Consider the following 16414-nt stretch of genomic DNA (forward strand, 5'->3'; position numbering starts at 1 on the left):
ATACACTAATTGTAGTCTCACCAGTTCATTTTTATTGACCGGTCAAAAAGTAACACCACAGGTGTACAAAAGTTAAATAAAACACCCAAAATGTTACAAAAATCATCAACATGTATTTTGCGTGCTCAGATGCCCTGCGTGGACAAAGTAATGGAACCGTATGACAATCAGATTAAATGAACTACATATGTCAGAGAGAAAACGTGTAAATTGGTCCAATTCGACCGGAACACAACAGGAGAGTTAAATGACAACGTCAATGGGGTAAGGACGTCCCAAGGATCCCAAATAGCACCGATCGGGAAGAATTGCACTGAAATCCAGATAATTCGTTTCAGGGGCTGGAGCAGAGTGAGAGCTGGGGGGCGACGACAAAACACGTATCAAAAAGCCGCGCGCCATCTGCTGTTTATGTCGCTGCTTCTCCGCGCCGCGGCAGGGACGGGAGGTACCCCGGGGACCCTGGTGCCTCTTACCCCCCTGCGGATCTGAGAGCCAGGTCCCAGCGTGGAGCCCAGGTCCCCCAAGAGACTGGCCCTTATCATCTCAACTTGAGAGGAAGGAGGAATCACAGAGAGAATACTAATGGACCTGCCGTTGCACAGCGCAGCGCAACTTTGAACTGTGAAAATTTGGAAACAAGTGATGCATAATAGCGCTGCTCTTTTCTTCTTCTACACGTGCACTTTTCACTTAACTGTACGGCACAACGAGAATCTTAAAGTGGGCAGAATCTATCCCTATAAATAGTGTTTGTATGTTTTGTCCACACATTCCTCAACCTCAGTATCTCCACTCAAAAACGAATCAGACCAAGATTAGTTGTAGCAATCCCTCTCTGCGCCCCCGTACATTGGAGGTTGTGTTATTATTAGGTTACATACCTATTCCCGGGTTTTATCAAGCATGTTAAAAATGACAGCTGTGTAGACCCGGAGCTCCCTGCCTGCGTGTTCGCTGCGACGATGACCAACGGTGACTGGGGGCACTGGGTATCAAAACAGCTGTGCAGTTGCTAACCAATGACAATCGGAAGAATCCTCTCGGAGTATAGATTCCCAAGCGGCCGTATTCAAACACAACCTACACATTATCAAACCATCGCAGTAGCAATGCAATGCCTGTCTGAACACTTGGTTTCCCGTGAGCGAGGAGATGCGTACAAAGCCGTGTGCCTGTAGGTCAACTTAACGAGGCTTTTGGAGTAACTTGTGGAATTTTAGACTTGCACGCATAACGATGCCTTATCTGACTAAATCGCTATTTTTATTCTTCTGTCTGGTGGTTACCGGGGAATGCCGTAATCACGGACACCGCGTACGGAGATGGACGGGTACCGTGGAGACGGCAAAGCATGGCACAGAGACAGCAAATCATGGCACGTAAGTTTGTACTCGATACTGCTCACCCAGGGGTGGTTCTGTGGTGTGCAGTGGTTCAAGATCCATTGTCTTCTTCTTCATCATCATCATTGAAATTCACAAAACTTAATATGCAAAATTGGACATGGAAAAACAATCTAATAACTAATTATAAAGGACAGAGGGGCGGTGAAAATCCAACAAGACCCAGACAGACAGTGGTAGAAGACACGCAACCTGGTCTCAGAGCATTTCGTATTATTCTGTATGTAAATCCGTGACTCTCCATTTAGTATGAAATGTTAAGTTTGGTGTGGTTACATAAGACAATGTTTACTTGGGGCAAAAACTATAATGCGAATGTCTAGCTACACAAAGGTTGTGAGTTCAAATCTCGTCACGGACAACTATAGCATTTTAGCTAATTAGCACCTTTTCAACTACTTGCTACTTTGCAACTACTTAGGATGTTAGATAACCTTTCTCCTAATCCTAACCTTAACCCATCATAAGTTTTGCAAATTAGTAACATACAATATGCTTTGCAATTTCGTAACATATTGTAGGTTTGTAAATTCGTAACATAAAACACGTATTGCTAATTATTAACATATAATACAAATTGTAATTCATAACATATCATACAAAATGGGTGATGGACATCCACAAATGATTACATTCTATACGAAACATAACATATCATACTAAATGGAGTGTCTCTGATTTACATACAGGAAAATGTGAAATGCTGTGAGAAAAGGTTGCAACACTAGACATTCAGTGAAGACCCTAGGTATAGCCTACTTGTTGTGCCCACTCATCAATCACAGTTTAGCGGCTGGCTGCCAGTGCCTTGAGTAAGATCAGCATGACCACGTGTCTCAAAGCCATCTGTCAAAGCCATCACGGAGGGAAGCACAGTTATCTGGATGTCACCCAATAGGGGTTGAGAACTGCAGCTACTGTTTTCATTTAATAAGGCAAAGCAACATGAATTTCCATTCCACTTTGATTGTGCTTTATGTTATAGCGAACGTCAGGGCATGAACGTGAACACGGGTCGCTGGTGTAAAAGGCAAACACCCTATGCATTGCGCAAATAGGGTTAGCCCACTTAGCGGCAATTGTAAAGTGGCTCATATAGCGAGGAAAGCACGTCCCCTGTGCTTTGACTACTCAGATGATGGCCTCACAGTCCGCCATCCCACTTCGGACGCCAATGTAGCGAACTGGGCGGTAACTGGCTAGAAAGGCAAGCACCCTACACATCGCGCCAATAGGGTTAACCCACTCGCTACAATATGAATAGGCTCAGAGAGACCAAAGTGAGATATTCTCCACTCATTTAGAGTTTTATTTAATCTCATTCCAGATGTGCTTGTGTCGAGTTAGAAATGAATTATTCCGCCAGACAGTCGTTGTGACTTATTATGGTGTTGTCTTGTGTTGTCTTATACCAGCTCCTTGACAAAGAAGCCTCCGGATGTGACCAAAAATCGCAAGCTGAAGACAGAGCAGCTTCTGAAAGTAGATGATCATGATTTCACCATGAGGCCAGCATTCGGAGGTAGGGGGATCACACGCACGCACGCACGCACGCACACACACACGCACACACACACACACACACACACACACACACACACACACACACACACACACACACACACACACACACACTGGCCGAATGGTAATGCTTTAGTGCTAGTTGACTTCACTCAGTAACGGTTTAGCTGTAAGCCCATTCACAGTCCTGTAACAACTGCAGTCCAACATGACAGGTCAATTAAACACATTAGGTAAAGTGAGAGAACATGATCTCAACTTTTATCCTCCAATTACACACCTTCTCCTGCTTGTTAGAAAAGCAAAACACAAAGTGAGGCTCTTACATCCTGTAAACTATAAATACTGTTGGATAGATACAGTACCTGTGTGTTGGTTAAACAATTAGATTGTCTGAGTTTTAAGCATTTCATATACTTAGAATGATTAGAACGGACATCTCCATTTAAGTCAATGATGCCATAATGGGTGGACTGATTCTATGCCCATTCTACTCTATTCTAATTCTATGGTTGTAAGCCTCTGTTTCGGTACCTCCAAATAACCAAATGTCTTACACCCAGCTACCACACTCTAAAGCATCTGAAGAGGATTTTTAAAAGCCGTCTACTTAGTTTTCAGTTACATACTGTACTCTAGCTTGTTATAGCCTACTAACCTGACTCACCATGTTCTTTGTGCAGCAGCATATTGAGAACAATTCATGAGATGTTTCATGGATTTCCTATGAGTGAACCTAGAGATAATTTCTTAGTGCTTTGAGTAGCAACGCGCAAGGATCTGTCTTTTTCAGCCACAGTGCAGATAGGGTACGGTTAGGTTTTGCAAAACCTCACCACAATTCCACTACTTTGGCCCTATCTGACCCTACACCAGGCCGTCAGCCTGGGAGGACAAGACATTATCATTCAAAACATCTTGTAACTGTGCTGCAGTAAAATTTCATACACCCAAGTACTTCTATGCAGCTGCTACCTTAACATCAATCCTCTGTGATTTACATTCAATACCTGCGGTACAATTATCAACCATGGTCATGAACGCCAAAAAAACAACCTTACTGAAGCACATGTTATTCCTATCACTCTCTATTGGCCTCAGCCTATTCACAGGGATCCTTTTAGGATTCCTCACCCTGGAGCCATCTTCCTCTACTACTCTCTTTACTGCCTCAATATACAACACCTTCTGCACTACTCTGATCCTGGCAACCTCAACATGCCTTTCTCTCAGCAGACACCTCTAATCTCCAGCACCATGGGTACCCCTACAGTTGACACACAACTTTTCCCACTGATACTACACATTCCTTTGTCTCATGTCCTTCTGCACACTTCTCACATCTAGACATCTCCCTCCTACACACTGCTGCCACATGACCATAAGCTTGACACCTAAAACACTGTAATGGGTTCGGGACAAAAGCTCTAACGGGATAAGTGACACATTCTAAATTGATTTTATCTGGTAAAAACACGGCATCAAAACTCAGTTGTACAGAAAGTGTCTTCTCTGTTTCACCACGCTCTCCACCAGGTCTGCGTCACACCAAATTGTGGGTGTAACAGACACCGGGAATCTTCAACTTCAGTTGATCCTCCTCAACACTTAACGCCACTCCAGTAATCACTCCTTTTAACGGCTCTCTGCTCCAGAGAAGAAAGTATGGGATGTTATGGGATACATTTTATCCATTGTTTTTGATGGCAGGCCACTCTGGTAGGGCCACAGTATGATGAAACAGCCACAGGAGCCTACTTGGCCACTGTTAAAACTGTAATTTAAAGTGGGTACAGACTCAGTGTTCACAGTAAACTGGAAGTTGCATAGAATTTTCACAACGTTCAAGTTGGCACTCAGCAGAGCTGACATTTGCTCAGTGCCGAAAATAATTAGAGGGAACATTGCTCCTGACCCCAGATCCTCTCAAGCTCTGTCAGGCTGGGTGGGGAGCGTCGCTGTACAGCTATTTTCAGGTCTCTCCAGAGATGGGTTCGGGTTCAATCGGGTTCAAGTCCGGGCTCTGGCTGGGCCACTCAAGGACATTCAGAGACTTGTCCCGAAGCCACTCCTGTGTTGTCTTAGCTGTGTGCTTTGGGTTGTTGTCCTGTTGGGAGGTGAACCTTCGCCCCAGTCTGAGATCCTGAGCACACTGGAGTAGGTTTTCATCAAGGATCTCTCTGTACTTTGCTCTGTTCATCTATCCCCCTGACAAGTCTCCCAGTCCCTGCCACTGAAAAACATCCCTACAGCATGATACTGCTACCACCATGCTTCACTGTAGGGATGGTGCCAGGTTTCCTCCAGACGTGATGCTTGGCATTCAGGCCAAAGAGTTCAATCTTGGTATTATCAGACCAGAGAATCTTGTCTCTCATGGTTCGCGAGTCCTTTAGGTGCCTTTTGTCAAACTCCAAGTGGGCTGTCGTGCCTTTTATTTAGGAGTGGCTTCCAATTGGCCACTCTACCATAAAGGCCTGATTGGTGGAGTGCTGCAGGTTGTCCTTCTGGAAGGTTCTCCCAAAACTCTGGAGCTCTGTCAGGGTGACCATCGATTTCTTTGTCACCTCCCTGACCAAGGCCCTTCTCCCAAGATTGCTCAGTTTGGCCAGGTGGCCAGCTCTAGGAAAAGTCTTGGTTCCAAACTTATTTCATATAAGAATGATGGAGTTCTTGGGGACCTTCAATGCTGCAGACATTTTTCGGGTTCCCTTCCCCAGATCTGTGCCTCGACAAAATCCTACAGACAATTCCTTTGACATCATGGCTTGGTTTTTGCTCTGACATGCACTGTCAACTGTGGGACCTTATATAGACAAGTGTGTGCCTTTCCAATCAATTTAATTTACCACAGGTGGACTCCAATCAAGTTGTAGAAACATCTTAAGAATGATCAATGGAAACAGAATGCACCTGAGCTCAATTTCCAGTCTCATAGCAAAGGCTCTGAATTCATATTCATAAGGTATTTCTGTTTTTATTTTTTATAAATTTGCAAAAAAAAATATTAAAAAAATGTTTTCGCTTTGTCATTATGGGGCATTGTGTTTAGATTGATTAAGATTTTTTTATATATATACATATACATTTTCGAATAAGGCTGTAACATAACAAAATGTGGAAACATGGAAATGTGTCTGAATACTTTCCGAATGTTATACCTTTCTTTATTTTAACACAAAATAGTGTTTAAATGCCTGATACAATAAGAGAGAGTGCATTATAAGAAAATAAAGTGCATTTTGACAATAAACTGAATACCTGAATTACAACCAAAATTCCTGAACTCTATGTCCGTGCCAGTGAAATGTTTAATGTGCTAGAATTCAGTCAATATCTGATGGATTATACCATTCCAAAAGTTGGAGTATCTTCGTCCGTTCAACTGTTGCATTTATTAGAATTGTTTTAAAAAATGACCGTTGCTACTTTTAATGTGTGAAATCTAAGCAGACTTGTATTATTGGATGAGTTCAGATGAGACTTGCTCAGGGCTAGTCTTTGTGTTGACGTACATAAAAGTTTGCTTTATTTGTTGCAACCGAGAAATCTACCAACTTAAACTTTAGGATTGTTTTCTTCGTGACAAAGGTAGCTTTTTTTTTAACAATGTTTGGAGATGCTGCATTTGAAAATGAGAAAAAATATGGAAGAGAGAGAAAGAGCATGAACAAGTTTTCTTTTCTTTTGATGTTTTCATCTCAACTTGTTTCTTGTTTGGAGCTGATCTGATGAAAGTAGGGGGGCTTGTACTGCAGGGGAACGAAGGGGAACATTGATCAGCAGGGGGTCACACACACATACACATGCTGTACACACACACACACACGCACGCACGCACACACACACACACACACACACACACAACATTCAGCAGGGCGTCACAGTGTCATGCAGAGCTGGAAATAGCCTGAGTACAATCATCCCCAACATCCCAACAGAGGGTACATGGATCTAATCACACTACAATGGAAACTGACTAACTCAGGCTCATACAGTTACAGTCTCCTCTCCTCTCCTTGAAGAGAAACATGTATGTGGAGTTACACAGGACTCGTACAGATGAACTAGTGGTGTGTAACTTTCTGTATGCAAATGGCCCAGTAAAGGAGCTTTCCTTGGACAGGCTTGGCTTATTTTAGTCCCTCCATGCATTTTCAAAGTCTGTGCTTTGTGGGAAGTTTAAAGTGAATGTATGCATGTCGGAACACTGACTTGTAGGCTTCATGCAGTTTGTAGACTTACATTATGCATTTGCTTTGCCCTCTCCTAACAACATTTTTTTTTCACTATTAAATTGTTTTCCACCACTTCTAGCTACATCTAGTTTCCCATACAGGAACCGAGCAAGCCCGACCCTGCTTAGCTTCAGAGGCAAACCAGTAGTAGTATGCAGGGTGCGATGTGGCTGGAATGAAAGTGCCAAGAATTGTAGCTGGATAAAAGGCAGCAAAAGCAAAAGCCATTGTCACGCCCTGACCTTAGAGATCCTGTTTATGTTTCTATTTTGGTTTGGTCAGGGTGTGAGTTCTGGTGGGTATTCTATATTCTATTATTTGTATTTCTATGTTTTGGCCGGGTAGGGTTCTCAATCAGGGACAGCTGTCTATTGTTGTCTCTGATTGAGAACCATACTTAGGTAGCCCTTTCTTCCACCTGTCTTTGTGGGAAGTTGACTTTGTTTAGGGCACATAGCTTTTAGCTTCACGGTTTGTTTTTGTAGTGTTTATTGTTTTGTTCGGCGTCATTTTCCAAATAAAGAGAAAATGTACGCTCACCACGCTGCACCTTGGTCCTCTTCTTTTAATGTCCGTGACAGCCATGGTAACGTAACCGAATATAGGGAAAATTGCAGGAAAAAGGGGGCCGTTTTATTTAATCGTGTTATTGTTTTACGTGCTCTTTTTTTTTTTTTTGCGTTGTTTGTAACTTAAAAAAAACGTATTCTGTACATAATATTGCTGCTACCATCTCTTATGACCAAAAATAACTTCTGGACATCAGAAGTGGCAGAAGCTTTTTTTTTCCTTTAACGAGTCCAACGAGCCTGACGTGAAGGACATACTGCTTGTCAGGGCCCGGTTACGAACCCGGGTCTCCGGAGTGAGAAACAGTCACTTAACCTACTGAGCCACGAATAGTCGGCAGAACCCAGAAGATGAGGCAGACACAGCAGTACTTGAGACGGTGTATTTAATGAAGTAAAAAGAGAAGTCCTTCAGGAAAACATGTAACTCCACAACCTCAAAAGGAATTCCACAAGAACAAAGGTAATCCTCCAAGACAAAAAGGTAAATCCACAAGGTGGTAGGAATAGCATAAAAAGCCTCAAAAGATACTCAAAAATAAATAAACAAGAACAAAAACAGAATTCCACAAGAGAGTCCACCGGGATCAACAAGAGTTCACAGAATACTAGGGCTGGGTGCTAACATACAAACACAGAGCAAAGAACTGAGGAAAACTAAGGGTTTAAATACAATCAGGGGAAACGAGGCACAGGTGCAAATAATAATGGGGATCAAGGGAAAACAAAAGGTCAAAATGCACAATGGGGGCATCTAGTGACCAAAAACCGGAACAACCCTGGCCAAATCCTGACAGAATCCCCCCCCTAGGAACGGCTCCTGACGTTCCTACCAGCTCTCTCGGGGTGGAGGGCCCTGAACCGACGAATGAGGTCAGGGTCCAGTATGTCTTTGGCAGGAACCCAGGAGCGCTCCTCGGGACCGTAGCCTTCCCAGTCCACCAGATACTGCCAGGACCGCTGCACCCGGCGGGAATCCAGTATCCGATAAGCCGGCTGGCCTCCAATGACACGAGGCGGAGGGGGAGGTCTGTCTGCCGGGACAAGGGGAGAAAAAACAACAGGTTTTAATAAGAAAATGTGAAACGTGGGATTAATCTTAAGGGATCTGGGTAAGTGTAGGCGATAAGAAACTGGGTTAACTCTCCTGGCAACCTTAAAGGGACCGATGTATTTTTGGGACAGCTTGCGAGACTCCACCCGTAGTGGTAAGTCTCTTGTGGAGAGCCAGACTCTCTGGCCGGGGCGCAGGGTAGGCCCGGGACGGCGACGTCTGTTGGCTTGTTGTTGGTACCTCTGTGAGGAACGCATAAGATTAAGACGGGTCTTCCTCCACATAAGCCGACAGCGTCTGACGAACTTCAAGGCTGAAGGCACTCTGACTTCTGCCTCCTGGTCCGGGAACAATGGAGGGACATAGCCAAACTGACACTCGTGGGGAGACATATCAGTGGAGGAGGAGCGCAAGGTGTTGTGCGCGTATTCGGCCCAAACAATGAAGGACGACCATGTGGACGGGTTGTTACGAGTCATACATCGGAGGGTGGTTTCCAGCTCTTGATTCATCCTCTCTGTTTGACCGTTGGACTCCGGATGGTACCCTGAAGATAGACTGGCAGAAGCCCCCATGAGTTGGCAGAAGGCCTTCCAAAACCTTGAGGCGAACTGGGGACCTCTGTCAGAAACCATATCTTGAGGAATGCCGAAGACTCGGAACACATGATTAATTACCAACTCAGCAGTTTCCTTGGCAGAAGGTAACTTAGTCAGAGGGACGAACCTGGCCGCCTTAGAAAACCTGTCGATTATGACTAGGATAGTAGTATTGCCATGGGATGGAGGAAGGCCAGTAATAAAGTCCAACGAGATATGGGACCAGGGTCTGTGGGGAACAGGTAAAGGGTGAAGGAGTCCTTGAGGGCGGAGGTGAGAAGATTTGCACTGGCAGCACACAGGGCAGGCATTGACGAAAGTGGCAACGTCTTCTCTTATGGTAGGCCACCAGAACTTACGCTGGATGAACTCCAAGGTGCGACCTACGCCCGGATGACAGGTGAGGCGAGAGGAGTGCCCCCACAGAAGGACCTGAGTCCTCACTGCCTTGGGGACAAACAACCGATTGGCAGGGCCTCCTTTCGGGTCCGGTTCGATAGCTTGAGCTCGTCTCACGGTATCCTCGACTTGCCACGAGATCGGAGCCACGATCTTAGCAGCAGGAAGGACAGGCATGTCCGTGTCATCTCGAATGGCAGGAGCGTAGACTCGGGACAGGGCATCCGGTTTGAGATTCTTCGACCCGGGCCGATAGGTGAGGATAAACTGGAATCGATTGAAGAAAAGAGACCATCTAGCTTGTCTAGAGTTCAACCGCTTCGCCTGCTGGATATACTCCAGATTTTTGTGGTCCGTGAGCACTTGAAACGGGTGAGAAGCCCCCTCGAGCCAGTGTCTCCATTCCTTCAATGCCATCTTAACCGCTAGGAGTTCACGATCCCCCACATCGTAGTTCCTCTCAGCCGGGGTAAGCCGGTGTGAGAAGAAAGCGCACGGATGAAGCTTCTTGTCTTCACCCCTCTGAGACAGGACAGCTCCAACACCAACCTCTGAGGCGTCTACCTCCACCACAAACGGTTCATCCGTAGTCGGTAGTATCAGGATGGGAGCAGAGAGGACGCGCTGCTTGAGTCCTTGGAAGGCCGTCTCAGCTTCTCTTCCCCACAAAAACCTTGCATTGCCACCCTTGGTTAAAGCTGAGAGAGGGGCTGCCACCAAGCTGAAGTTCTTGATGAACTTGCGGTAAAAGTTTGTGAAGCCCAGGAAACGCTGAACTTCCTTAACAGATTTGGGGGTGGGCCAATCCGCTACCGCCCCTACCTTCCTGGGGTCCATTTGGACTCGATCGGGTTCCACTACAAATCCCAGGAATTGTACTCGGGATGAATGGAATTCACATTTTTCCGGCTTAACGTACAGATGGCTGTCTAGGAGGCGTTTGAGTACTTGTCTGACATGCTTTGTGTGTTCTTGAAGAGAGCTCGAAAAGATGAGGATGTCATCCAAGTAAACGAACACAAATATGTTAAGCATATCCCTAAGCACATCGTTTATGAGCGCTTGGAACACCGCTGGGGCGTTGGTCAGGCCGAAGGGCATCACCAAGTATTCATAGTGACCAGTAGGCGTGTTGAAAGCGGTCTTCCACTCGTCACCAGGTCTGATCCGCACAAAATGGTATGCGTTCCGCAGGTCAAGCTTAGTGAAAACAACTGCTTCCTGGAGCAGCTCGAAGGCTGTGGCCATAAGGGGTAGCGGGTAACGGTTACGGACGGTTATGGCATTGAGTCCCCGGTAGTCGATGCAAGGACGTAAGCCACCGTCTTTCTTGGCCACAAAGAAAAACCCTGCTCCCGCCGGGGAGGTGGATGGACGCATGAGGCCTGCTTCCAGAGCGTCCTTGATGTAGGTATCCATAGCAGCTCGTTCGGGTGGAGATAGGGAAAAGATCCGACCCCTGGGGGGGCAAGTGCCCGGAAACAGTTCGATGGGGCAATCATAAGGTCTATGGGGTGGTAGCATGGTGGCCCTCTGTTTGCTAAATACCAGTTTGAGGTCATGGTAACACTCGGGAACTCGGGTCAGGTCGATGGATTCTAAAGACTCGGGAGTAGAACTCGGGGAATTCAAGAAAATACAAGTAGCTTGGCACGTAGGACCCCACTGCTTGATAGTGCCCACAGACCAGTCGATGTGAGGGTTATGGCTGTGAAGCCAGGGGTATCCAAGGACGAGAGGGAACTCGGAACAGGAGATCAAATGAAAGTTCATCAATTCCTGGTGTTGTGAAACTGAAAGTCGCAAGGAGGTAGTGACATGAGTGACAAGTCCAGATCCCAAAGGGCTTCCATCCAATGTAGTAACCCTCATGGGGTCACTTAGAGGTTCAGAGGGAACGCCATTCTCCTTCGCCCAGACACCATCCATGAAGTTACCTGCGGCTCCAGAGTCTACCAAGGCTTGAAGGTGAAGCTTGTGGTTGTCCCAGGAAAGGGTGACTGGAATGAGAAGACGGGAGTTGGACGGATGGGAGGAGGTTGTGTTTCCCGTTACAGTTCCCCCCCGGTCTGTACGGGACAGAGCGTTTCCCTGGAGCCCGGGACACGTGGAACGGAAATGGCCCGGTTTGCCACAATATAGACAGCGTCGCTCCCTCATCCGGCGGTCTCTCTCAGCCTGGGAGATACGTCCAATCTGCATGGGTTCCGGTGGAGCCAGCGAGGATAAAGGTGGGGACTCGGAGCTGGGACTGATAGGAGCTAGAGGTCTACGGTTGAGTTCTTTCTCTCTCAGACGCTGGTCAATGCGTGAGGCCAACTTGATCAGGGACTCGAGATTGTCCGGTGGTTCCCGAGTGGCCAGTTCATCTTGGATAGTGTCGGAAAGGCCTTTCAGAAAGCACACCGTGAGCGCCTCGTTGTTCCAGCCACTCGCTGCTGCTACCGTGCGGAACTGGATGGCATAGTCCGTCACGCTGCGCCGACCTTGGTGGAGAGTCAGGAGCTGTTTGGCTGAGTCAGGACCACTGCTTGGGCCTTGAAACACTCGTTTGAATTCCTCAGCAAAGGCAGAGTAGCTGGCACAGCAGGAATTATTGGGTGAGAAACCCTTTACAAGCACTTGAATCACCTGAGAACCGTTGGGGAGGTGGAAGACGAGGTTCAGCCAGGGGATTAACTGCCATGGGTACGTGAATCTGAGTTACTGGGACGGGAACTGTTGCCGGGGTAAGTCGATCAGATATCTGCTTTATGGAAGTCAGCATCTCCGACAGAAGATGAGAATGTCTAGCCATTAAGGCCTCTTGCTGAACCAGGGCGGCTTCGTGGCGTTGGACAGTCTCCTGGTGGTGGGACAGCATGGCAACAAGGTCCTGGGAACTGGCTGCCTCTGGGTTCATTTTTGGCTCTGTGTTTCTGTCAGGGCCCGGTTACGAACCCGGGTCTCCGGAGTGAGAAACAGTCACTTAACCTACTGAGCCACGAATAGTCGGCAGAACCCAGAAGATGAGGCAGACACAGCAGTACTTGAGACGGTGTATTTAATGAAGTAAAAAGAGAAGTCCTTCAGGAAAACATGTAACTCCACAACCTCAAAAGGAATTCCACAAGAACAAAGGTAATCCTCCAAGACAAAAAGGTAAATCCACAAGGTGGTAGGAATAGCATAAAAAGCCTCAAAAGATACTCAAAAATAAATAAACAAGAACAAAAACAGAATTCCACAAGAGAGTCCACCGGGATCAACAAGAGTTCACAGAATACTAGGGCTGGGTGCTAACATACAAACACAGAGCAAAGAACTGAGGAAAACTAAGGGTTTAAATACAATCAGGGGAAACGAGGCACAGGTGCAAATAATAATGGGGATCAAGGGAAAACAAAAGGTCAAAAAGCACAATGGGGGCATCTAGTGACCAAAAACCGGAACAACCCTGGCCAAATCCTGACACTGCTTTCCCGGGAACAGGCTCAAATCCCTGTAATTTGCGTGAAGACGGAGAAAAAGAGGATGGAGGTCAGGCTGCCTTCTGAGAATTCGTAGGCGATCGAACAAACCCCCACTGCCTTCCGTTTTACTAGCTAACAAGCAGTCATTGAAAAATAAAATTGACGACCTACGAGGAAGATTAAACTACCAACGGGACATTACAAACTGTAATATCTTGTGCTTCACAGAGTCGTGGCTGAACAACGACATTATCAACATACAGCTGGCTGGTTATACGCTGTATCGGCAGGATAGAACAGCGGCGTCTGGTAAGACAAGGGGGGGGTGGACAATGCATATTTGTAAACAGCTGGTGCACAATATCTAAGGAAGTATCTCATGATAAGCTGTAAACCACACTATCTACCTAGAGAGTTTATCTGTATTTTTCGTAGCTGTCTACATACCACCACAGACCGATGCTGGCACTTAGACTGCACTCAATGAGATGATTCCGCCATAAGCAAACAGGAAAACGCTCATCCAGAGGCGGCGCTCCTAGTGGCCGGGGACTATAATGCAGGGAAACTTAAATCAGTTTTACCAAATTTCTATCAGCATGTTAAATGTGCAACCAGAGGGAAAAGAACTCTAGACCACCTTTACTCCACACACAGAGACACGTACAAAGCTCTCCCTGACCCTCCATTTGGCAAATCTGACCATAATTCTATCTTCCTGATTCCTGCTTACAAGCAAAAATTAAAGTAGGAAGCAACAGTGACTCGGTCAATAAAAAAGTGTTCAGATGAAGCAGATGCTAAGCTACAGAACTGTTTTTCTAGCACAGACTGGAATATGTTCCGGGATTCTTCCGATGGCATTGAGGAATACACCACATCCATCACTGGCTTTATCAATAAGTGCATTGAGGACGTCGTCCCCACAGTGACTGTCGTACATACCCCAACCAGAAGCCATGGATTAAGGCAACATCTGCACTGAGCTAAAGGCTAGAGCTGCCGCTTTCAAGGAGCGGAACTCTAACCCGGAAACTTATAAGAAATCCCGCTATGCCCTCAGACAAACCATCAAACATGCAAAGCATCAATACAGGACTAAGATCAAATCGTACTACACCGGCTCCGATGCTCGTCCGATGTGCCAGGGCTTGCAAACCATTACAGACTAGAAAGGGAAGCACAGCTGAGAGCTGCCCGGTGACACGAGCCTACCAGACAAGCTAAACTAATTCTATACTCGCTTCGAGGCAAATAACACTGAAACATGCATGAGAACACCAGCTGTTCCGGACAACTGTGTGATCACATTCTCTGCTACTGATGTGAGTAAGACCTTTAAACAGGTCAACATTCCCAAGACAGATTACCAGGACGTGTTCTACGAGCATGCGCTAACTAACTGGGAAGTGTCTTCACTGACTTTTTAACCTCTCACATGTCCGAGTCTGTAATACCAACATGTTTTAAGCAGACCACCACAGTCCCTGTGCTCAAGAACACTAAGGTAACCTCCCTAAATGACTACCGATCCGTAGCACTCACGTCTGTAGCCATGAAGTGCTTTGAAAGGTTGGTCATGGCTCACATTAACACCATTATCCCAGAAACCCTAGACCCACTCCAATTTGCATACCGCCCTAATAGATCCACAGATGATGCAATCTCTATTGCACTCCACACTGCCCTTTCCCACCTGGACAAAAGGAACACCTATGTGAGAATGCTGTTCATTGACTACAGCTCAGCATTCAACACCATAGTGCCCCTCAAAGCTCATCACTAAGCTAAGGACCCAGGGACTAAACACCTCCCTCTGCAACTGGATTCTGGACCTCCTGACGGGCCATCCCCAGGTGGTAAGGGTAGGTAACAACACATCCACCACGCTGATCCTCAACACAGAGGCCCCTTAGGGGTGCGTACTCAGTCCCCTCCTGTACTCCCTGTTCATTCATGACTGCACGACCAGGCACGACTCCAATACCATCATTAAGTTTGCCGATGACACTACAGTGGTAGGCCTGATCACCGACAACTACGAGACAGCCCATAGGGAGGAGGTCAGAGACCTGGCCCTGTGGTGCCAGGACAACAACCTCTCCCTCAACATGATCATGACAAAGGAGATGATGGTGGACTACAGGAAAAGGAGGACCGACCACGTCCCCATTCTCATCGACGGGGCTGTAGTAGAGCAGGTTGAGCGCTTCAAGTTCCTTGGTGTCCACATCATCAGAGGAAGGCCCTAAAAGACTCCAGCCGCACTGTTCTCTCTGCTACTGCACGGCAAGCGGTACCGGAGTGCCAAGTTTAGGTCCAAGAGGCTTCTAAACAGCTTCTACCCCCAAGCCATAAGACTCCTGAACATCTAATCAAATGGCTACCCAGACTATTTGCATTGCCCCCCCCCCCCCCGCTTTTACTTAGCTGCTACTCTGTTATTATCTATGCATAGTCACTTTAATAACTCTACCTACATGTACATATTACCTCATTTACCGTGACCAAACTGTTCCCCCGCACATTGACTCTGTTCCTGTACCCCCCGTATATAGTCTCGCTATTGTTATTTTACTGATACTCTTTAATTACCTGTTCCTTTTATTTCTTATTCTTATTCATATTTTTAAACTGCATTGTTGGTTAGGGGCTTGTAAGTAAGCATTTCACTGTATAGTCTACACCTGTTGTGTTCGGTGAATGTGACTAATACAGTTTGATTTGCTGCTACTGTGTACACAGATACATTACTCCTCTATGGCTGGAATATGGCTCTGCTATGACATTCATCTGCCAACTCGGAAATGTCTCGAACAGCAGTGGTCGCTAACATAATGCTGAACCACCCAAGTCGTATGCTATCCTGCATATGTGTGCCCTGTCCTGTGTGTGTGTATTTTTGTGTGCGTATTTGTGCGTCCTGTCCCATGTTTATAGTGTGTCCACTCCTTTGGGAGGAACGCTAGAGTAATCGCCACCCCCAATGGGATGTTTTTGAATAGCGACAAAATAATTTGTCGCCAAGGCTAAGCAATACTCACTGACGGCTGGCTTAACCCGTAGCCATCTGCTGTATACTTAACCCTAGCCTAGCCATCACATCTAGATTTGTATTAGCTGCTGTAGCTAGCTGCTAGCCTTAGCTTACCCTAGCCAGTGATACCTAGCCGGCG

At 46.4% G+C, this 16414-nt stretch overlaps 1 protein-coding gene across 1 annotated transcript in view; it reads left to right on the forward strand.

Annotated features, from left to right (window-relative positions):
- The first annotated feature begins 334 nt into the window (after positions 1–334).
- Positions 335–16414, forward strand: part of LOC110497641 (gamma-aminobutyric acid receptor subunit rho-2-like) — a 35235-nt gene continuing 19155 nt past the window's right edge. The window contains exons 1-2 of the mRNA XM_021573885.3: positions 335–1382; positions 2822–2928. Of these exons, the coding sequence (XP_021429560.1) occupies positions 1240–1382; positions 2822–2928 (250 nt within the window). The 5' untranslated portion in view covers positions 335–1239. The remainder of the gene's footprint in view (positions 1383–2821; positions 2929–16414) is intronic.

This window comes from Oncorhynchus mykiss, chromosome 19 (assembly GCF_057628025.1).
Source record: "Oncorhynchus mykiss isolate SJ-2025 chromosome 19, ASM5762802v1, whole genome shotgun sequence".
NCBI lineage: Eukaryota > Metazoa > Chordata > Actinopteri > Salmoniformes > Salmonidae > Oncorhynchus > Oncorhynchus mykiss.